At 40.6% G+C, this 23,248-nt stretch overlaps 1 protein-coding gene across 15 annotated transcripts in view; it reads left to right on the top strand.

Annotated features, from left to right (window-relative positions):
- The window catches only part of MEIS2 (Meis homeobox 2), a 230,236-nt gene that overhangs the window by 61,784 nt on the left and 145,204 nt on the right, over window positions 1–23,248 (top strand). For all 15 annotated transcript variants that reach the window (XM_028721686.2, XM_028721697.2, XM_028721702.2 and 12 more), the window contains one exon: window positions 5,021–5,166. In XM_028721686.2, the coding sequence (XP_028577519.1) occupies window positions 5,021–5,166 (146 nt within the window). The remainder of the gene's footprint in view (window positions 1–5,020; window positions 5,167–23,248) is intronic.

Here is a 23,248-nt window from a genome sequence, read left to right as displayed (position 1 = left end):
CTTTCTCTTGATACAAGCAAATGTGATGTGCCTGCTCTCCCTCTTCCTCTTCTGTAGGAAAAAAATGAAGGCTAGCTGTAGGCTAGGCTTACATGGAGATGGTAAAACTAAGATAATAAGAGGGAAATGCATTTTTTCATATCTAGGGTTCCTCTGGTCTTACTGAGATGGTTTTGATGTTTGTGGTAGTGTTTCAAAGTCCAGACATGTCTCATTATTATGAGCATGTTTTATTATTTGACACACATTGAGAATCCTTTTTGGAGTTGAGTGGGTTAACTTTCCTCCCATAAATTAAGAATTAATATATTTTATGTTCATCCATGAGATTCCAAAGTCTTTAAAAATGTCTTATGGGCAGTCGTGTTAGCCTAGTAGAACAACTATCCGTATGTGTTTTTGGTTAAAGTCTGTGTAACAATCTAATTAAAAACAAGCCATGGGATGTAAGTAGACCATCGGAACATAGGAAGCTGACCTTATGCTGAGCCATACCATTGGTCCATCTAGCTCAGCATTGTCCACAAAATGGCAGTGGTTCTCCAGGCTTTCAGACAAGGGTCTCTTCCAGTCAGAGAATCATAGAATTGTAGAGTTGGAAGGGACAGTGAGGAGGGTCATTTAGTCAAATGTCCTGCAGTACAGGAATCTTTTGCCCAACAAGGGGCTTGAACCCACGAACCTGAGATTAAGAGTCTCATGATCTATCAACTGAGCTATCCCAGGTCTCTTACCTGAAGATGCCAGGGATTGAACCTGGCACTTTTATCATGCCAAGCAGATGTTGTACCATTGACTAAGTCCCTCTTACTCAAATGACTTGTGCATCCTCCAGCCTAAGAAAAGTAATGTGCAAATGTATACACACACTTAAATATATGTATAACAAGTCTTGATCTTGGAACATATCAGAACTTCTCATTCTTCAGTATATCTATTTGTATGCAGAAGGTGGTGTGTGTCAGTGTAATGATTTTGTTCCTTCTATGAGTCACAAAAAAGCATGGAGAAAAGGAGAAAATAGCTCAAAAATAGCCGACTTTATAATATTAAGTGGGGTGAGGAATAATTTTAACTGTCTTGGTTTAAAAGAAACTGTCTTGGTCTCTAACTTCATTTGAACTTCAGGGTCTACCTGAAGAAAGTAGGATTGAGGTCTGAGTTTAAGAGAGTAGGTGTGCAATGAAAAGGCCTCTTCACATATTACATGTTCACATGTTATACCTGCAAGTATAGGATGGTATATAAATTCTATCTATCATCTATCTATTCTATCCTTGGAAATGGAACGAAATAAAGTAAGAGAACCAGTGGGAGATAGTGCTGCCAGGAACTGCATTAAATACATCTTCTCTGTTCTATCCCTGAGGAGTGGTACACTGTATAGCACACAGTGACTGAGATCTAGAGGAACATTGACAGCATTGTGCCTTGCTGCTGCGGGGGATGGGGGTGGAGAGTGGATAACATGAAAAGCAATGTAGAGGCAAACCCTCTGTGGGACTGGATCTTTCATTCCCCGAAGATCCCTGAGGTCTGTGGACTTTGAAAGCTAAACCACAGTGTACAAATGAATGAATGATCCTTCCAGAAATGACCATCTTTCTCTCTCCCCCCATCCCACTTCAGGGAAATTTTTTTGCCAGTGCCTTCTGACATTCTTTTTCCCTGCGCTCAGTTCTCACCATGCATTTTTGTTAACGGAGAGTAGTGAATAGTGCTTAGAAAGTGGCATGTTATAAGGCATTTTACATTGGCTTAGATCCTTTTGTAACCACAAGACATTTCTCTTTGGTTTAGATATTTGTGTATCCATTTTCACATGTGCAAAGATAACACTGCACCAAATAAGAATTCAGCAACTTGTCTGAGAGGCATGAATGGGTACATAGTTCATAAGGCAATGGAGTATGAGGCAGAAAATTACTTTTGCCCCTTCTGGTATGTGCCAATGTGGCATGGCTGGCAAAAAGCAGTTTGTAATTATTGCACTGTGTCACATGCTCAACAGCTAAGATTTCATTTTGCTGCTCTGCCTTTAGTTTTTCATTCAGTACAGCAAGATTGGTGAGGGATGGCGGGACTTGTATAAAATAGACATATGCTCCTCTTTTTCGTAATATTTCACAGATAACCTGTTTTATTTTCCTAATTTCAGACAGACTAAATTCCAGTTCTGATCTTATTTGCAGTGTTGTAACTCGTGTAACTGCTATGAAATGCATTCTAATTTTACCATGCCACAAGTTTTCACTTTCATTCTTTCATCACTAATGTAGTTGTCTTATTTAAGGTTTACAGTGCATACTATTTATAGACTATTGGAACTCAGTTATTGATGATTTGCAGAATTTTCATTTGTCTCTTGCTCCTATTAGATAATTTTCTCCCCTCTCCCTCTCTTTCGTTATATGAATGGAGAGAGGATCAAGACTGGTAATTAATCTCTAACATTTTACACTAGATCAAGCCTATTGACTCTGTAAACTTCAGCCAAACTTATGCAGGATGAATCTGAATATCTAACCACCTATTATTAGCCTTTTTCATAATCAAAGCCCTGTACTGATCCTCTTGGAAAGCTCCAAATGAAACATTGCACAAAAAGCAGCATTAAGGTGTTCCTGAATGCCTGGATAGAAACCAGAATTGTTCTCTCTCGTGTTTCTGTTGTATTTGTGTGCCTGACCAAGAAAGAGAGACAGATTGAAAGAAGATTTTATATCTACATGCATTATGTGCATACATTCATAGGTTTTAGAAAAGAAGACAAAGATATCTTTATCTAGACAATAGATAGAAAAAGAGACTCATTTCAGAACTTGCACTTTTGGCGTGGATTGTTCTTTTCCCTCCATCTCTGGGTACTGCTTTTCAAAACTGCCTGAGGCTACAGTACAGCACCTCAGATCCCCAAGGCCCCTTGCCTGGCTCCTAATAGCCACTCTCCATCTGTGTCACATGAACAGCTGATGAGATAGCTCTAGTGCCTGTATTTTGGAGTGCACATCCACCCAGGTTAAAATGCTGGGGTTGCCAAGGAGCAGTCAGAAGCCATTAGTGTTTGTGAGAATTTGCCTTGCAGCAGTTCCTTGGCATAGTCAGTGGAAAAGGGTGTGTATTTGTGCTTGCACACGCATGGGTGTCGGGTGGTGGGCCACTAAGAAAAGGAGTTCTTCCAAAGTAATATGTTTTCCTCGCCGGAAAAGGTTGGTTCGTGATAAGCTCTTGTCCTTTTCTTTTATCACTGTCCACACCTTCAATTTACCTTCTAGTCAAAGCAACTTAGGGGTCTGACTCAGGTCCTTGGGCAGATGGAAAGGAACTACTCAGCCTTGGGGCAGGGTAGTTGTAATGAAGTGGCCTGTCATTCTGTAAATAGTGAGGACCATCTCTTCTATGTGATGGAGGGTATCACATTGCAGTGAAAATGGAAATGTCAATAAAATTAATCTGCTAGCTCTTTGCCCTGGCTTTTTTTGTTTTTTGTTTCTCTAGTTAGAGGGGGGGAGGTGAGTGGTGGTATTTCCCCCTCCCCAGTTGTTTTTGCCTTTTCTTTTTTAAAGAAATGTGTGTGGGCACCATAGACAAAGGTGAAATAGAATTTAAAGTTTTGAGGTAAATAGTCTCTATGTATCGGTAATGTGTTTGTTTTAGCAGCACTAAAGATCCAGAAGAGGCTATAGGAATTAGTTCATGGGTCTATAGCATTCCTCAGGAAGCTATGGAGCGTCTATCTCAGGCTACATTGAGCACAGAGTTTATTGTTTTAGGCTTTCTTGGACAAGGTTTTTACTTAGCATGGGATTTATGGCATTTACTGCTAATGAATGTCTATTCTTAAATTACAAAAACCACCGTCTCAGTGCAATTCCCAGATGTCCTTCCAGGACCTCGGCTTCTTAAACACCAGCAGGGAGCATAAACTCTCCACTTCTCTGTTTTCCTCTTTCGTGTGGCTCCAGGCTAATGATGTGTAAGGAAAACACAGCAATCTATAAAGTCTCAGTGCTGTCCCAGTATTCTTCATTTATTTTGCATTTGATTATGCCACAAGTCGGATCTTGTTTCTTTCCTTTTTTAAAAGTTATTAGTTCAAATATTAATGTAGGAATATGGCATATATTGCTGCTCTTGATTGATGCCTTCCCAAAAACAGGAAGACGTGCTCGTATGAATTTTAAGAAAGTAGGGGTCCTGCAATGCCTTGCCAGAAGAGTTTTTCAGATACATAATTTAGATGCCCTCCAGGCAGGCTTTCAAGGCATTTTTGCTGGAGGGCAAGAAAAAATAACTATGACTGTTAAAAGTAAATGATTTTTGCTAATGCACAATTAATGCCAGGGAAAAGCACTGAAGAGAAAGATGTTCATGGAAAGTTCTGATTAAGCAAGCACCCTACCTTGATGTGCATCCTTAAAAAAAAAAAGAAATAAAAAGAAGCAGAATATAATGATCACTGATGCAGGCACATAAGTTTTCATGTCTTGCAAATACTATGTTGAGGGTCATACAAGTGTGCATGTGTGTGAGTGGGGAGATGATAGTAAATGGGGAGGGGTTCAGCTGGCAGTGTGTTATGTGCTCTGAACAGTGACACATTTACTGTCACCTATGCAGAGGGCCCAGAATATATAGACCACAGAACATTTAACTTGATTACCTTCACCATATATTCAGCATAGTTGCAGGGAATGCATTTACAGTAAATAGGTTTTTGTGTGGCAGGTTTTCCCACACTGCATTTCATAATTGACAAAGAAGTATTGCACTGTGTCAAGCAAACAATTATAATTGAATTAATGGTTTGTGCGTGTGTGAGGCACAAAATTAGTATTTGGAGAGACATGATTTCTAATTTTTATATATCTATATCAGCAATCATATTTAATAAGAAATTGAACATGCCTGATTTTTTCATATATAAATGACACTTCATTAGTGCTTTAGTAGTTAATCTGATTATTCAGATTGGCTTATATTTCTTGTTTATTATCTCTCACCCCATTTTTTCTATTAGGGGATGGTTTAGACAACAGTGTAGCCTCTCCCGGCACAGGGGATGATGATGATCCAGACAAGGATAAAAAGCGGCAGAAGAAAAGAGGAATTTTCCCCAAAGTAGCAACAAATATCATGAGAGCATGGCTGTTCCAACATCTCACAGTAAGTGAATGCAAAAAAAAGAAGTAGTATTTTACACAAGTCTAATTATTTTTAATAGCCCTTTCAACATTTTAGGATAATGTTTTGGGTGGTTGGAAGTTGGTTCTCTGCAATGGAATATATTTGGGAGTTATTATATATTATGTACCTTGAGTATAAAGCATCACACCTAGTGCAAAATGGGATTCATCTCAAGGACTGCCATTTTACTGTACAATTAGAGAGACTATTTTATGTATTTATTTATTTGAAACTGTTTATGGTGAGCAATCATCAGAAACAGAGATGTAGAATAGTCACCACGGGATGTCCAGGCAGGCTTAAATAATATTTCGGGAGTCCACTGTAAACCAAGCAGGCCTGCTGAGTGGTTGATGATGGTTAGTGAGGATCAGTGTGGGATTCTGAACAGCCCCCATCCTAGGGCTTCTAAATGGTGGACCTATGTTGCTTTTGGAACACACATATACTATGTATATTCCAACATGCATTGCAAGAGGTAGATGAAGTCAGAGAATTCATTTGAAAACTTTTCCTATGTTGGTTTACATGCAAAATATAGACAGCGTTTAGTTTTTCTAATTCCTCAGTTCTATGGGAGATTAAAGCACCTATTTAAGCTGCTCTTCAAGTCCATTATCTTAAAAGCTAGCCATATTCACTTCTGGGGGAAAGCGAGTAAACGTGAAAAAACAACACTTTTAGTAGCAATCTATCTTTATCCTCCTGTTTTGCAATTGGTTTTATGTGTTGGTGTTCTGTTGACTATTACAGCTTTACTTAGGCATCAAAATACATTTTTACAAAAGAAGTAGTAGCTCTCTTAATTTTACTTGGAAATGGTGGAAAATGGTAAAATTATCAGTTCACTTTCCCTTCCATTTTGTTTGGGCTAATACTTAAAAGGATAGTGTGGTTAACTATCACACACAAGGGTTCATTTTGTGGTTGTTAAAATTACCGGTACACATTTTTTGTGGTGGTAGATATTAGTTACGGTCTCATGGTTCCTGGAGTGATTCAGGTACCTCTTTTATTTACAGTGGTGGCTACCAAGCAGCTTTGCTAATGGAACAGCTTGAAGGGGTTGGGTAGCGTTAGATACCAGTTTTAAACCATCATTTTGATGTAAGAACATTATTAGCAAACTAAGGTGCATTGATCTGGCCTGTAGGGTCAGGATTAGCCAGAATAGCCAGTGCCTCTGCTCGAACAGTGGTTATTTTTGCCTTCCAGCTATGGCCATTTCAAAGGTCAGGTGCCCTGTAGTACCTACTTGGCTCAGAGGAATTAGACAGAACATGAGTCTCTGGGCTGATTACTTAACCAAAGACAAAATAATGAGTCCTAAGCAAATACTGACTAATTGAAAGGGCTGTAAATCCATTACATATTGGTCAGGGATAATCAGGAGTATTTAATCACTTTTATCTATTCAGGAGCACTGAAGCTGCAACAGCAAAGCCCTGAACCTTGCCATTTGCTTATTATTCTCATCATTATCAAAATTACTTCACAGCTGTTCTTTGCTACATCACCTCAGCTGGAGATTTACTAACCTGTAAAATGTTTTTAATTTGGAAGTTGAGTGAGTGTGAGGGAGAGAGGTTTTTTTATTTTTAACTGAAGGAAGTGGTTAGAAGAGCAGCACACTGATGCTGGAAAAAACTTGGGGCTATGAATAATCCACTTTATTTCATATAAGCTTGCATATTAATTTCCCCAACTCTCACTAAGTCATCCCCATCCCCATGGATTTTTGCCACTGCCTTTTCTTTCTAAAACGTTGTGTGGAAAGTGCTTAGTGTATGCTTGCCAAAAGGATAATTTATATCTCGCATATCTTGAATAACATCTTCATGGTTTTTAGCGTTCCTGAAATTCCACCATGTTTCTCTGCCTCACACCAGATGAACTAAGGAAATGCAGTAGCTTTGATGAGGATGGTCCTTGCATAAGCTTAAAAAAAAAAAAAGCTCTTTGCCATCTAGGTTTTAATGAGTTTGTAGGTGTTGAAAGATTTACTATGCTATAATTCTCAGACCTGAGAACTGATAATGGAGACCTCTGACTAGTGCAATGAAAATTCAAAAAGATTTTTGCCATAAACACATGCTGAGAAGGAAAATAACTCTTTCCTTAAACAGTTCCAGCATTCTTTTTTCTTTCTGATTTGTTTGTTCCTTCAAAATACAACTTTGGTCTTGCTATGAATGTAAACTATAATTTACAAATATTTTCTCAAGTAAATTTCATAATAGAAAGAGTCTGAAAATTTAAATGGTTTTCCTTCACTGCTCTAACCTGATTTCAAATAGGTTTGTCCACTCTTTTGTCCTCTGTGACCTGGTCTTGTATTACAATAATCCTACAATGTACCCTTTTTCTCTTTCTTTTTTCAAAGAAACTAATTGAATTATCTCATTATTTTAATTTGTTAAGCAAATGTATTTTACATCACAGGATGTGTTCTTAAAGAAGGGGCTGCGAAGGCTTTGCCCCTTGAATGGCCCATTGGTGCATTTTGACATTCATGCATTCTCATTAATGAAAGGGACATAAAAGAACTCTGGTTGTATTTTTTTTCAAACTCCCAACCAGCATGGAGCAACTTTTTCCATAAGCCACAGGGGTCTCTCTACATATGTTCTCAACTGCAAGCTATTGTCACCTATTCTGAATACCTCAAAAGGACAAATAAAATACTAAAGGCCAACTGTAGCAATTGTTAGTTTCAATATGACAAAAATCATTAACCTCTGCTTTGCCTAGGAGGCAAGCCATTTTTGCTTTAAGCTTTAAACTAAGCTCAAAAATTTCTGTGCAATGTGAAATGTCTGGGTAAGGTTATTCACTTTCAATTAATTATGCTCATTTTGGGGTGAATTTTTTGGAATATATATTTTATAAATAGGCAATATGGTTCATCTTAAGAACTAGTTTACTTCCAAAATTGCTAAAATGACATTTTGATCTTGGTTGATAACTCTACATGAATTAATTTGTCCCACTGACTGACTTTCATCACATTGTTTCATAACTGTATATAGTAGTTTTCCGCTATTTCAGTTTTTGGAACAACTTCCATAATACTAAGAACAAGCTACGTATAAAGTTTTTGTGGATAGAAACCTCCAGTGCTTGCATAATAATTCAACCGTGTTCTCATTCTGCAATTGGTATCTGCCTTACATTAAGTATTACAATGGTACAGGAAGATGAAAGGATCTTAGGATGAATTGCTAGAAAATGTGCATGCTTTTTCTGGATAATATCCAGTATTTGAGTGGGTAAAGGAAATCCTAGCCTGGTAGTATAAGCTTCTCAGTAGTACATAAAGATTATGATATCAGAAAGGTAAACCTGACATCAAGGCTGTTGTTATTTAACTTCAAAGATAGTTAAAGAAAAGGAACAGCAAGAAATCTGACCCATGCAGCCTTTATTCATAGCCTTGGAAAACTCCTTTTCCCTCCATGCCAAACAGCTCTTTAGTACACTCAATTAGCCTCTCAGAAATCTCTGCTTTCCTCCCTCAAGTGCTCCCCTGTTTGCCCTGCAAAGAACATATTTGATCATGGAATGAAAACAGGAAGTGCTTGTGTACAAAGATACCTCTTGCTCACACTGCTTTTGAGCTAAAGGTTTCCTTATCATAGCAGTCACAGAAAAACTTACTGCATGGCGTAGAAGCTCTTTGAAAATAGATGCATATAATCAGAACAGGCGGCAGTCATAGAGGAAGGAACTATGTAATAGTTGGATTTTTACTTTTAGTCATCCAACTTTTCCTGCAGCAGAGACAACAGAAAATCTCATATTTCATTCCAGTCAATCAGCTTCCTTTTAAATGATGTCATATGTATATTTTAGATCTAAACATAGATTAACCCTATTTAATTTTTAAAAAAATAAGGGTTTATGGATTTTTGCAGTATACAAGCACTAAGCTCCCTTATTTCACACCCGCCTTACATTTCATTAATTCCTGTTGCAAGATTTGTTGAAAGCTGCCTTTTAATTTGGGTTTGTAAAAATACTTCTAATTTGGTTATGCAATGCAAATTAAAGTTGCATCCTTGCCCTAGTCATGAGTGTGTAATTTCCACTGAACTTGGTTTGACTTGTATGTGTATAACTGCATTTTGGATTGCAGCCTGCTTATTCCTTTCCTTACACAACTGCCTTTCAAAGTAGACTAGTCATGTCCCAAACTATTTGGAAATTGCTGCCACCATCCTTGTCCTCTTAAATCCTACAGCTCCCAGACAGGAGAGGATTTGGGGTATTTCAGGCAAACACATACACAGGGACTCAGAGGTAGCATTCAGTTTACTTGACCCTCCTTGGCTGAAAGAAACGTGGTATTCTCTGCCAATATGCCTCTCAGTTTACAAGGGGAGCAGAGCCAGCACCCATCTCCCTGTGTCCTCCATCTAGAGATAACAGCATCCTGCTTTTCTCTGTCGACCTCAATCCTACACCTCTGTAGCATGAAGCAAGTGGCTTAGGCCATGAGAATTATTGCGCGAACCCAGAGAGTTGGCAATAATTCACACAAACCCAGTGGTCCAATTATTTAATATGTATTAGGAATAAGAAGGCAAAGGACAGCACAAAGGGACAAAGCAGAATACTGAAAATAAAAGGAGCTTTTTAGCTCAAGTCTATCCTATCCCAAACTACTGTATTTTTAGCTCCATAAGACACATTTTTTTCCTCCTAAAAAGTAAGGGAAAATGTGAGTGTGTCTTATGGAGCGAATGGCGCTTCGCAGGAGAGGCGCTGTGCAGAGAGGGAGAGCTGTGCAGTGCCCCTTCAGCGAAGCGCCTCTCCTGCGAAGCGTGAGGAGGAACGGAGCCCCTTCTGTTCCTCCTCCTGCTTCACTGAAGGGGCGCTGCGCAGAGACAGCGGCCAGCACTGTGGCCACACAGTGGCCAGCTTAATGCCTGTGGGAAGCCCACAAGCAGTACATGAGCATCATAGCACCTCTAAAAACTAGGTGCGTCTTATGGTCGGGTGCGTCTTATGGACCGAAAAATACGGCAATTACAAACAGGCTTCTGGTCTCCTCGTGAGTAATGCAACATAGATGTTTAGTTGCATGGTATTCTGATGGTCAATGAAGGGGAAAGGACTGCATAGCCATATCACATTTTAAAAAGTGTTTCTACCTATCTTGAAGTTGAGTGGCACCTGACACTTTCTAGCCAATTATACCCCAGGTCATGTTAGGTAAGGTGGGGTTGGGAAGATGGTGGACACCTCCTGGGGCAGAGGGAGATGGCTATCACTGGGGAAAATTACCCCTTCAGTTATTCTATGACCTTGCTAGACAGGATGTAGCCCAGAACTTATTGTCCTGGGAGCTTGGCAGAAAGGAGGTGCCTGGCTTGTTCCGGCAAAATGGAGAGTAAGAGATCAGGGCTGGTTGCCACAGTATGAAACTAGCATCACATACCGTGAGATTTGTATAACTTCCTGTAACTCCAGTAAAAGAAATTCCTTTAACTACACTCTGAAAGGTCGGAGCCAGTTCATTTATTGCGTCTGAAGATTGGAGTTATTCCTAATTAATATAGTGTGTGTGTGTGTGTGTGTGTGTGTGTGTGTGCGTGCGAGAGAGAGAGAGAGAGAGAGAGAAATCAGATTAAAGGTAACTGCATTGCGTTGTCTATTTGTTTTGGTTCTCCAAACTACTCTTCAGCTCAAACTCAAACCAGCAGTAAGGTACATGGTGATCAGGCTGTCTTGTCTCTCTTTGGAATGTAGCCAGACAAGTTCTTCCTGTCTAGTGGGTCTGTTTCTCCCCCTACAAGCTTTGCAACTAGAGTCCTGGCTGTAAACGCCAACTCCACCTCCTCCTGCCTGTGATGAAGCATTTTATCTGGCTGCAACCTAAAGAGCAGTGAGGTCTTATTAAGTCTTTCCTCCTTTCCTTAGGTTGACCTTCACATTAGTGTTCCTCTCAGCCTGACTACGTTTTTGGCCCTGTTCCGCTACCCCATGTTGCATATCTGAGCAGCCAGACCCACATTCCTGGTTGCCTGCTAGATACTGACATCAGTTCTTTAAAGGAGTGCTCTTTTGTTTCAGTTCAGTGGTCTCTGCTTTAAACTGATGTCTCAGGGGATGGGGCTATCAAGTATGCACCAAGGCTTACTTTTTTGTGAAGGGGAAAGCAGCATATTGCCATAATTAACGATTTTAGGAAACTGTGTGAGAAGATGGATATACAGTTATTCTCTGTTGTGGGCAAAAACTGGTTGTGGCTTCTCAGTGGCAGCAAGCTAAGATGCAAACTTCTTCATGCCCTCTCCCATGGAACACATTCTCTCTGCTCACGAGTGTTTGGATTTTCAATAGGGAGGGCAGGGCCCTTGGCACATGCTGAAAGATAAAAAGCCAAAGTATCTGTACTGATCCAGAAAATGTGAAAGCAAGCCAATATTTTGGGACACTTGATTGGTCCTAATAAATGTGTTGCCCAAATGGATTTCAATGTTTAAAGACACTGTTTCCTTTATCAGCTCTGTAGAAGTCTGGCTGTCTGGCTGGTGCGGGAAACGGGGGATTAAAAATTGCAGCACACAATTTCAAAAGTAACTAGATGCCATTTCATATAGATATGCAAGAACACCTTTAGCCAAAGACTTGCCCATGTTTATATGGAGGAAACATACATACCTGGTTTTTATATGATACCGTTACCATTGTTTTGTTCTTTGCATATAGGTATGTATTTAAAGAGGTACAACTCTGTTCTCTCACCCTAAAATTGCCATAGTCCATAGTGCCCATAGTTCTTTTCAATGAAGAGGAAGCTCTGAAGGCAATTTCACCTTCAGAGCTTTCTTCCTCATGGAGAGTCGTAGCATATACGTCAACAGAATTGAGCCAGCTACAGACCCAAAATCCTGCCAACACTGAGATGATGTTCAAGATCAGCCTTGAGGCTGCGTTTCAGGATTAATCTAGGAATGTGACCAGGCGCTATATATTTGAATAGACAAATCACCAATGTTGTGTTGGTACGTTCCCAGATCTATCAAAAAGCTGCATAAAGTAGTCTTGACTTGATTAGATGACTTGGATTGATGGCTTTGCCATTTAGGAAGTGGGAAGAAGAGAAGAATATTCTCATCAGCTGTGTTGCTTGGGGACCAGAACAGCTTGGCTTTACAAGATCCATGCTTATCTACCTGGCAGGAGAATCTGTGAAATTCCTCAGAGGCCACTATATTGGCATAGAAACCTCTGAGACATCTCATTTAACATTGGAATAACTGGTTGCTAGATCAAAAGTGGCACATAAGATTCAATGCTACTTCTCACAGGGTGCAAGGAAAATCTATGGGTAGTGTTCAATGTCATACTGTTACAAATGTTCCATTTGTGCAAGCATTTCATCTTGCCAGACACAATGAGAGCCAGTGTGGTGTAGTGGTTAAGAGCGGTAGTCTCGTAATCTGGGGAACCGGGTTCGCGCCTCTGCTCCTCCACATGCAGCTGCTGGGTGACCTTGGGCCAGTCACACTTCTGTGAAGTCTCTCAGCCCCACTCACCTCACAGAGTGTTTGTTGTGGGGGAGGAAGGGAAAGGAGAATGTTAGCCGCTTTGAGACTCCTTAAAGGGAGTGAAAGGCGGGATATCAAATCCAAACTCCTCCTCCTCCTCCTCCTCCTCCTCCTCCTCCTCTTCTTCTTCTTCTTCTTTTCCCTGCTGTTCTGGGGGTTCTCCTGATCCACACCCTAAGCATGTGGGGAAAGCCTCATTGCAGAAACGGAAGCCTTGGTCAGGGCTTCTGCTGATGGAGTCATTGGGTGAATCCCACCCACAGAAGAATGGACTGCAGACCTGATGCCTGTGATTGTCTTTTACGTTTTGCACTGCTCTTTCCAGGCACAAACCTGCACAGTGTCTGAGCATTTGGGTTTTTTTTTGCCCTGGAGCTTTCCCTGCAGAAACCTGCTTTTTAGTTCTCAGTTTGGGTTTAAGTGGATTGCCATTTGCTCTGGTTGAGGCTTAAAGAACGGGTTTTCATGGGGAAAGCTCTGGAGCAAAAAAAAAAGGGTTCTTGGACATGGAGCTTTAAAATGCAGACTGTGCCTGGAAAGAGCAGAGGAAAGGTAAGTATGGCTAAGCCTTTTCTGAGAGTTTGACAGGGTAGATGCATGAGCCAGGGGCCCTCCATTCACTGGAGTGGCCATTATTCCTCAGCTTCTTGCCCCCGTCACCTTTCAGGGCACCTAGGTAGTGTTATGTGTAGCTATGGGAGAAAGGGTACCAAAACAGTGACAATTCAGCAAAAGTCAGAAGCAACCCAGAAGCATGTTTGTTGCAAGAAGGAGATAGTTGTTTTGCACAATGAACAACTTTTAGTTATTCCACTTTCTTTTCAGAGGGGGTAGCCCACCCTCATGAAAAAGAGACTGACAGCAAAGGGAAGACAGAGTACATTTTGGAGATACTAGAAGCAAGGTCACAGCCTTTAAAAAATGAGAAATGAGAGCACTGGTAACATTAGCAAGAAACATTGAAATTGTCTGTGTGCTTTTAGGGGGGGGGGGTGCTACGGTAATTATCGGTACTGTGGGAGAAGTAGATGCATGTTCCATCACAGGTCTCTACCAATTACCCATATTTTATAGGGGCTCTCTGAGGGCATCTTCCCTGAGAAGCCATAACATTCTGGAGCTGGCAGGGCCAGGCTGTGGCCTATGGGTATTGTTTTAGAAAAGTGTTCTGGGGTTTGTTGAAAAGCTTATCAGGAGTTTGTCAGAGGAAAGATAGTAATGGGAGGCAACATTGCACTGAAAGACAACGAAGTAGGTTTTCTGTGTTTTAGGGTTGTTAGACTTTTCCAATCAGACGTTCTAAAAGACACAACGGAAGTGGCTGTACATGTAGGAAGAGATGCTACATTCACATAGAGTTGTCTCCAGTAGTTGTGTGAGTTGAAGACAGCCGTCAAAGTTTGTTCTTTTCCCCCTGTCTGCAGCACCTGCACCTTCTGAAAAGCCTTTCAAAATGGTTCTACAGGGCTGGAATAACCTGAAATCAGGAATAGGAACCTTGCACCAGTCTTTTTTGGCGATCACTCGTAGCCGAGTAAGATTGTCTTCCATAAACACGGTTTTAACAATGAGTCCGTAAGTGACTGTGGAGGCCAATTCTGGTTCCACACGTCCTTCCACAGTGGAGTCCACTGACACAAGGTTCCTGCACTTGATTTCAGACAATTCTCCCCTCTCACTGTAGCCCTGTGTGACACAGCCAATACATGGATAACCAAATATCTGGGTAGGCTTTTTAAGGATCCAGAAGCATCAGAAGAGAAACATTAGTACCATCCATAGCTACAATCCTATACCCACCTACCTGGGAGTAAGCCCCAATGAACCCAATGGAACTTCTGAGTAGGCATGTATAAGATTGTGCTGTTAGAGCCGAACATTTTGCCGTCAAGTATTGTACCATCAGTAGGATTGTAAAATTGGTGGAGAACAATGTCAAATGGGGCTGGGTATGCTTATTTTCAACCTAGTTGTTTGGTTGCTTTTATGAGACAAAGATCTGTTTGTATTATGCAGTTGCCTTGCTGAGAGAGAAAAGACAGATACAGAGAGAATGAATGTGTTCCAGCTCTGTATTGATTTCTACTAGACAAAGGAAAACATCTGTGAATTGTTTGAGGATGAAAATTACTTAGGGCTACCTGCATTTCCACCATCATTGTTTAATTCCAGGAAATGATGTCATATTGCATGAAACAGCATTATTTGATTCTTTTTTACATTACGCATGGTGTCGTAAGAACCTTTATTATGCCGCAGTGTTTCTAATTAGGCACATGCTTGTATATAATTGCATCTGTGTATGTATATCTAGTGTGTTTTAATGTATAAATGTATGCATTAAACAGATTTTAATGCATAAATATGCTATAATGTATTGGGAGCATGGGGAATGGCATTCTGAATAGGCTGCCAGGTTTCAGAAACATCTCTTGGCTTATTTGTACTTCAAACTGGATATCAGAGTTCCCATCAGCATTAGCTCCATTTCTACAAAGGATCTCTGTGGACAATAAGCTACGTACCAGTGAAGCTGAGAATGGGTGCAAAGTGGCAGAGCTGCCCGCTCCAAGGCTCTGCTAACCTGAGTACACTGCTGTGGAAGTGAGGCAGGCAATGGGAGGCCACTTTCCCGCCCCCTATAACTGCATCCATTCCCCCTACCCTGCTCCATTCTATACAAGTTACTAATGCTCCAAGTGCAAGTAACTTGATGGCATGCAAAAGTCTGGGTGTAAATATGAGGAGTCTGCATGAACACACACACACACACACACACACACACACACACACACACTGCCTGCCATACCTTCTTACCAACATACTCATTTTAGAGGGGTTGGGAACACACCAGTAGATTTGAGATGATGGGAAAGAACAGGGAAAACAGACATCTGGTCCACTTTTTAGAGTTCTTCTACGCATGAATGTTGCACTAGTGTCCAACTGAATCATTTTTAATCTCTCATTTAAAAGAATAAATAAAAATATACTTTTTTAACAGAGGCCAGTATATTTAAGCTTTTAGTCCTTTACTATATCATTTCCTCTTTTATAAAATATGGCGTCCGTGTCAATTCTGTCACCATCTGTCTTTTTGATTTTGTTTTTTTGCTATTCATACAATTACAGAGACAATCCAAACTGTAAATAATTTAATTTTAGAAACCTTACTGAGACAAGAAATTTGCATTTAGTATGCTGTAGATGGGAGACACCACTATACTATTCCAGATGCTACATATATGCTCTTTATTACTAGAAATTCACCATTTTGCATGCTACTGTTCTCTGTTTGACTTCTAAATTATACAGGCTTAAATTCTCCTTCCTTGTCTTTCTTCCAGTTCTATTATAAACACACAGCCTATCAGAGTGTATTGCATAAGCAAGTCTACAGGGATATAACTAGATTAAAAATAGCTACAAATATAAGCAAAATATTGGCTTTGTAAGTTCTACTATGCCCAGGAATGTATTGTTTGTGGTGGTATCTTTCTTCACAACCAATCTTCCTCCCACCCCTTAAATAACATTTTTTTCAAAAGAAAACCTGTTTCCTGGAGTTCACATCTCCCTTCTGCTCTACATCCATCTCATATTCATATTATATAGAAGAGGTGCACTTGGCCCTAGGGAATATGTTTTCCTTCACAGATGGAGTCAGGGTTATTGCCTCTTTCTGACTCTTCTGTGTGATTTATGCTCCCTCCCACCTTGTGAATGAACACAATAACCCTCTTTCTAGATTAGTTCACTTAAGTGTGGTATAGCCAATGAGATCATGAAGATGGATTTTTGATTCACAGAATAGGGTTGGATAAGTCATTGACACGATTCAGATATAGCAGGAAATGATGCTTTTTCACTACCTGAATGAATTACATGCATTCTCCCTTTCTTTCTCTCCTTGTTCATAAGCCAGTGGAGGAGTTTTTTTAAAAAAATCTACTTCTGGTTTGAAACCAGCCACAATTCTCTGTGACATCTGAGATCAGGCAACTGTGGTTTGTTTAAAATAGACTTTTAGAATAAGCCAAGGTATGAAATACAATTTGATCCTTACTAACCATAGCTTGGGACGCAGGTGGCACTGTGGTCTAAACCACAGAGCCTAGGGCTTGCCAATCAGAAGGTCAGCGGTTCGAATCCCCGCGACGGGGTGAGCTCCCATTGTTCGGTCCCAGCTCCTGCCCACCTAGCAGTTCGAAAGCACATCAAAGTGCAAGTAGATAAATAGGTACCGCTCCGGCGAGAAGGTAAATGGCATTTCCATGCGCTGCTCTGGTTCGCCAGAAGCGGGTTAGTCATGGTGGCCAAATGACCTGGAAGCTGTCTGTGGACAAATGCTGGCTCCCTCGGCCTATAGAGCGAAATGAGCACACAACCCCAGAGTCATCCGCGACTGGACCTAATGGTCAGGGGTACCTGTACCTTTACTTTAACCATAGCTTACCTCACAATTCCCCATGTTCAGACAAGAAACTGTAGCCTGCGTAAAACTGGGAGTAAATGCTGCTTATCTCCTCCTCTGGCCACTTGTGAAGGAGCAAAAATGATGCCACACAGGACCTAATCCTGTTTACCAGCACAAGGATTGGATCCTATGAGGTGCTGCTTCTTTGTGAATGGCTTTTCTCCATGCAGGGAAGCCGCTCACAAAGGAGCAGCAAACAGCACTACACATGGAAGGATTTGTTCCTGTGTGGTGCTGCTTCAGGACACTGGAGAAAGGAGAGGCCTGGTGGGAAGAAGAAGCCACTGATCCCTACCTTGTCCTGCGAAGAAGAGCTAGTAGGTTTCTCCTTCCTGCCCATACCTTCCTTGCTTTCCTATGCCCTACCCCCTGAGAGCCCCAATTTGCTATGTGACTGCCACACAACACAACTCGTGGCAATCCAGGGTTAGCTCAACATGACTGAACCAATGCCTGGATTTCCCCAAATCATCCTGATTTGGTTCAGGTCTTGGGACTCAGCAGAATCTGATGCACAGTCCTAGTAGGAACTAAAGTAACATGAATGGTTGCGTTGACCACACTGTCCAAGATGAAATTACTCTAAATTACAAAAGGCAGGTAGAGTCTGGAATTCAATGTAGAGGGTTTTTTTAAAACTAAAAACAAAAAAGGCTGAATAGAATCATAGACTTGTAGAATCATAGAGTTGGAAGGGTCTATGAGGATCATCTAGTCCAAACCCTGCAATCCAGGAATCTCAACTAGAGCATCCACAACAGATGGCCACCCCAGCTCTGCTTAAAAACCTCCAAGGAAGGAAAATCCACCACCTTTCGAGGGAGTCTGTTCCACTGTCAAATAGCTCTTACTGTCAGAAAGCTCTTCCTGATGTTTACTTGGAATCTGCTTTCTTGTAACTTGTATCTATTGGTTCAGGTCCTACCCACTGGAGCAGGAGAAAACAAGCTTGCTCCATCTTCCATGTGACAGCCCTATAAATATTTGAATATGGATATCTTCAGTGCTATTTTTATAGAAAAAGAGGTGCCGGAATTCTCCATAAGTAAGCCTCCCTTGTTCTCTTATAATGTCAATGGCGCCCACCTGAGAGGTGCTGGAACTAAGTTCTGGTGAGTTCCTGCTGAAAAAAAGCGCCCTGGCTATCATATCTCCTCTCAGGCTCCTCTTATCCCAGCTAAACATACCCAACTCCCTCAACTGTTCCTCATAAGGCTTGGTTTCCAGACCTTTGATCATCTTGGTCACCCTCCATTGCACATGTTCCAGCTTGTCAACATCATTCTTAAATAAGAGTAGATTTTTATTGATATGTAAGTTGTTCTGGAGCTTTAAATAAATAAATAATCAGCACCTATGGAGTATTTTCTTAAATGATTCCTATACAGTGGTACCTCTGGATGCGAACGGGATCCGTTCCGGAGCCCCGTTCGCATCCTGAAGCGAACATAAGACGCGACTGTGCATGTGTGCGGGTTGTGTTTCGCCGCTTCCACGCATGCACATGACATCATTTTGAGCGTCTGCGCGAGCAGCTAAACCCGGAAGTAACGCACAAAAAATGGTTTTAGCACAAAAACTATTGGAGCTACGTTTGAATTTTGGCAGTGCTAATCCAATTTATGTTTCATGCACCTATATAAAAGTTCAAATCAGGGGTAAGATCAGGTCCAGATCAATCTATTCCAGACTGGGGGTCAATCCAGATCGCTGAGTTGGAACCCAAATCAGATCAAGAAAGAGAGGCTTTACATAGTCCTGATTAAATACTTTAAAATGTATACAGTAATTTGAAAATAAATGTACTATGTGAGCAATTTAGGGGTTAAAAAACTATCTTCTGAAAACTGTAACTATTTCCCCAGGTGTGGGTTTTTTTGTTTCTGTGTTTTTAGCAGACTTCTTTTAATTGCTTGTTTGTTTTCTGCTAATTTGTTGAACATTTTAAAGCATTCAGTGAAAGTCTTACTGAATGTTTTTCAGTGCAGTTGGTAGGTTGGCTTTTAATGGTTTACAATATGATAATAAACCAATGTTTTCTTAAAATTCTGATATAATTCTGTATCACATAATGTCCATTATTGTTAAATATTTCACATATGGTTTCATGTGTATCTGAAGTGAGCCTTTGTAGAAAATTTGCAGTACCTTAATCAATCTTAGCTGCTTTGTCTTTTTTTTATACCTGAACTTTTATCACACAAAAGTCTGGTTTTCATATCACGCTAAGTCAAACCATGGCTTAGCATGAATCTTCCAGGGAGAAAATTACAGTTGCTTCACTCTTTCCTGGTTATTTTGCTGCTGTGCTATGTTAAGCCATGGATTGGATTAGCATACCAGCTTAACAAATGCTTGTGGTTTAGCTCTCTCCAGACTAATGGTGGCACAGCAGCAAAATAACTGAGCAGGAGCAAAGTCTACAGGATTGCCAGTTCACACTCCACATGGGTCTGACATGATGACATGTGAACCAGGCCATCTTCTTAGGCACAAATAAGCTGCAAAGAGAAAGAAACTTATTCCCCCACCCTGCAAAATCCTTTCCTATTTTTTCAAACATGATGCATTTAGAGAAGGTTCAGGTTTACATGGTGCAGTAAATGGTTGATGTTCATCTGTCTCAGGAGACAATAGAAGAGTGTGCCTTGGGGATGAAGTCAAACCATTTGAGAGTTACAGCGCCTGGTGTGGTTGTAGAGACCAACACGGGGAAGACATGTTTTGTTGCAGCTGGGGCAGATGAAGGCGTCTGTTGTGCTGGTAGGGGTATACTATGACATTTTTTCTTTCTGCATCCTCCCAGCAGTCATTCTTCCTCTGGTTATTTGCTGTGGATATTCCAGGACTAGTAACATAAAAATAACCAGCAGTATGTGCTGTGCAAAAACTCACAGTGGGTGAGTTTCAGTATAGTTCTGTCTGAAAGTTACCCTAGAACTCTTAAAACCTGTGAAATTTCAAATTTGGCTTTCTAGAATGACATCTCAGCTCAAAACCGCAACTGGAATTAGATGGTGATATGTCCTCAGCATGATCTGCTATCAATTACCGTATACATCAAAAATTATAGTTTCAGTAAAAATTTGAATTTGGCTTTCTAGGATGATGCCACAGCTCTAAGTGGCAACTGGAATTAGATGATAATATACACTCAGAATAGTCTGCTGTTGAAGACTTTATTCATACCAAACTACAGCTCCAGTAAACTTTTTCCTAAGACTTTGTATTCTTTGAAACAAGCCCTCAGGGCTCATGAGCTTTCTATTCTTTGCCCTGTAGGTTTCCTCTAGGAAGAGCTAGCTAGCCTAAAAGAGGCCAAATATCACACAACTGAGCTGGTGGGAAATTCAAACTATTTCAAGCAAAGGAGTCAATAGAGCTGCTGTAATGAAACGTATTGTTCAGAGTGAGATTGCTGTGTTATGGATCTCATGCTGAATATCAGGTTTGGGATTTTTTATTATTACGAAACTAGCCTGAGGCCAAACTGGTGAGAATCTGAAAGAGACACAGAAGGAAAGAGAGTGTGTTTGGAGTTTCAGGACTTTTAAGAGATTTATTCCCTAAAAATGCAGAAAAGATTGGAAGAACAGGAGAGAAGTGTGGTCTGAAAGTGCCCCTGCAGTAATCTTTTCAACTGCTTTCCTCTCCCCACAATAGCTACTAATGATTTGGAGATAGAGAAGGAGTGTATGTAAAGTAAATATATGAATAGTAAATGAAAGTTGAGAGGCACATGAAAGGGAAGTTAGAGCAAAAAGAGAAAAAGTAGGGTGAAATTATAAGCAAATGTATGTGGGGAGGGGTCTTGTGGCTGAGGTTTTGGAATAATGTAGAAGAAAAAACATTAAAGAAAGCTCGTTTGCTTGGACTCAACTAAGCAAAATCATTTGATAAAATAATGATGAAAATATTCCTTCATTGCTAAAGCTGCTTTGAATGCAAAATACAAAACAGATTTTTCCCAGAGACTAAAAAATTAGCTGTGCATTATAATGTGTATTATCATGCGGCTCCCATTTTTATTTTTATGTATAATTGATCTGTGTATAAGAAATAAAAATATATAATTTTTACATTTGTAAGAAGCATGCGTATGCAAGTGTTGTACATAAAACTAACAGACCAAAGCATGAATCTAACTGGATTAAAATCCAGTGTGTAAGATAAAGTCACCATACGTGACGTTCCACCATCGGATGGACTGTGTGAACCATTGGATATTGCTGTCTCCTAAAGAATAGGCTTTCCCCCTAAGATCTGTTGGCATTTGTGCCTTACATTCTAGCTCTATGTCTGATAAAACTGTCAGACAATCCAAATAGCTGTTGTTATAATTATTGCTAAGCATTCTATAATTTACAGTTCAGCCCTGTGCATGTGAATTTAGAAGTTAAGTCTCAGTGAGGTCTAGAAGTTAAGGATTGCAGCTTCAGTAATTTGTGATGTGATATCATCACCAATCAACCACACCAGACCCAAACCCAGACCCTCTCCACAGATAAATTACAGACACCATCCAGTAGCCAAACCATGGTGGCACCTCCGGATGCTGCACCCCCCTGCAATCCCTACACAGATCTGGCTGGCACAGGCCACAAAACCACAGCTCGCCCCTATACACGAAGCCAAGCCAGAGCACAACTAAATGTAGTACACCCATCTTCTCAGAAAAACTCTTCACAAAGTTCAAGAGGTCAAGACACAAAGGCTTTAGCAACTAATCCACACCTAATGACCCACCTAAGTGGTACTCAGGATATCACTCAAGAAATCACTCAAGATATCCCTCAAGTAATTAAGGAACAAAAGAAGAAAAGGCACACTAGCCTGGGAACTTCCTCTCTGCCCAGAACATTGGAGGCCACACCTCCTCAACAGTATTTATAGGAACTCAAACACTGAGATCCTGCTCTGTTCCAGTAACAAGAAGCCGAAAGCACCAGCCTGAAGATGACGAGTGAGACCTCGTCGAAACGTCGCCTAGACACCCCAACTTTTACACGGGAAGATACCCGAGGACACCAAAACCTGCATTCCTGTACCCGTGAAAATCTACGAAAGCAAATATATATATATATATATATATATATATATATATATATATATATGAATGAATCGTAGAATTGTAGAGTTGGAAGGGACCACGATGGTTATCTAGTAGCACTTTTTGAGTTCAACAGGTTAAAGCAGACTGGAGTCCAGGTTTGTTTGCATGTTTGTTTTGCCATGATAGTCCCAGACTGGCATTATTGTAGGTTTTTTCATGAATAGCTGTTTAACTCTTTGCTTTAGTTACTGTAGACTGTGCTATATAAAGCAAAATGTCATTTACTTCCAACAACCATGTTTATGGCATTCAGTTATATGTGAACAATGAATCTAGTCCGCTCTACTATTTTCTCTAAGATTCTTTAAGATCATACAGGCTAAATATCAAAAGACATAGGCTTGGAGTCAAAGAACCATCAGAGAAAGTGGGGAAATGTAGTACGTAACGCTGTTCTCTGAACTCTTGTGGCAGCTAGTGGATTATTTTGTTAGTTCAGTGTTACAATGTATCTTATACTGTGATACTATGAACATTACAAGAATAAGGAAGAACAGGAGTTGCAGGTTGCAGCATGTACACTCTGATGGATTATAGAAAGGTCTTGAGTCTTGGAAAAAAGAAAGCATGATTCAGTTTGGGTCTTTCCCCCCTCACACAATGCACTTTTGCTAGGTTGGGAAAGGCATTCTTCTAGTGGAAGACACCTTTCTAGGCAAGCCACTGAGATGTCTTAAGATTGTGGGAGTTGTCCCTAGTCCGAACGAACACTGAGCACCTTGCTACAGAATTCACTCCATCTTCTTCCTGACAGTAAGAGCTGTTCGACAGTGGAATTTGCTGCCAAGGAGTGTGGTGGAGTCTCCTTCTTTGGAGGTCTTTAAGCAGAGGCTTGACAACCATATGTCAGGAGTGCTCTGATGGTGTTTCCTGCTTGGCAGGGGGTTGGACTCGGTGGCCCTTGTGGTCTATTCC

The sequence above is a fragment of the Podarcis muralis genome, chromosome 1, assembly GCF_964188315.1.
Source record: "Podarcis muralis chromosome 1, rPodMur119.hap1.1, whole genome shotgun sequence".
Classification (NCBI taxonomy): Eukaryota; Metazoa; Chordata; class Lepidosauria; order Squamata; family Lacertidae; genus Podarcis; species Podarcis muralis.
This window is presented reverse-complemented; position numbering and strand designations above follow the sequence as displayed.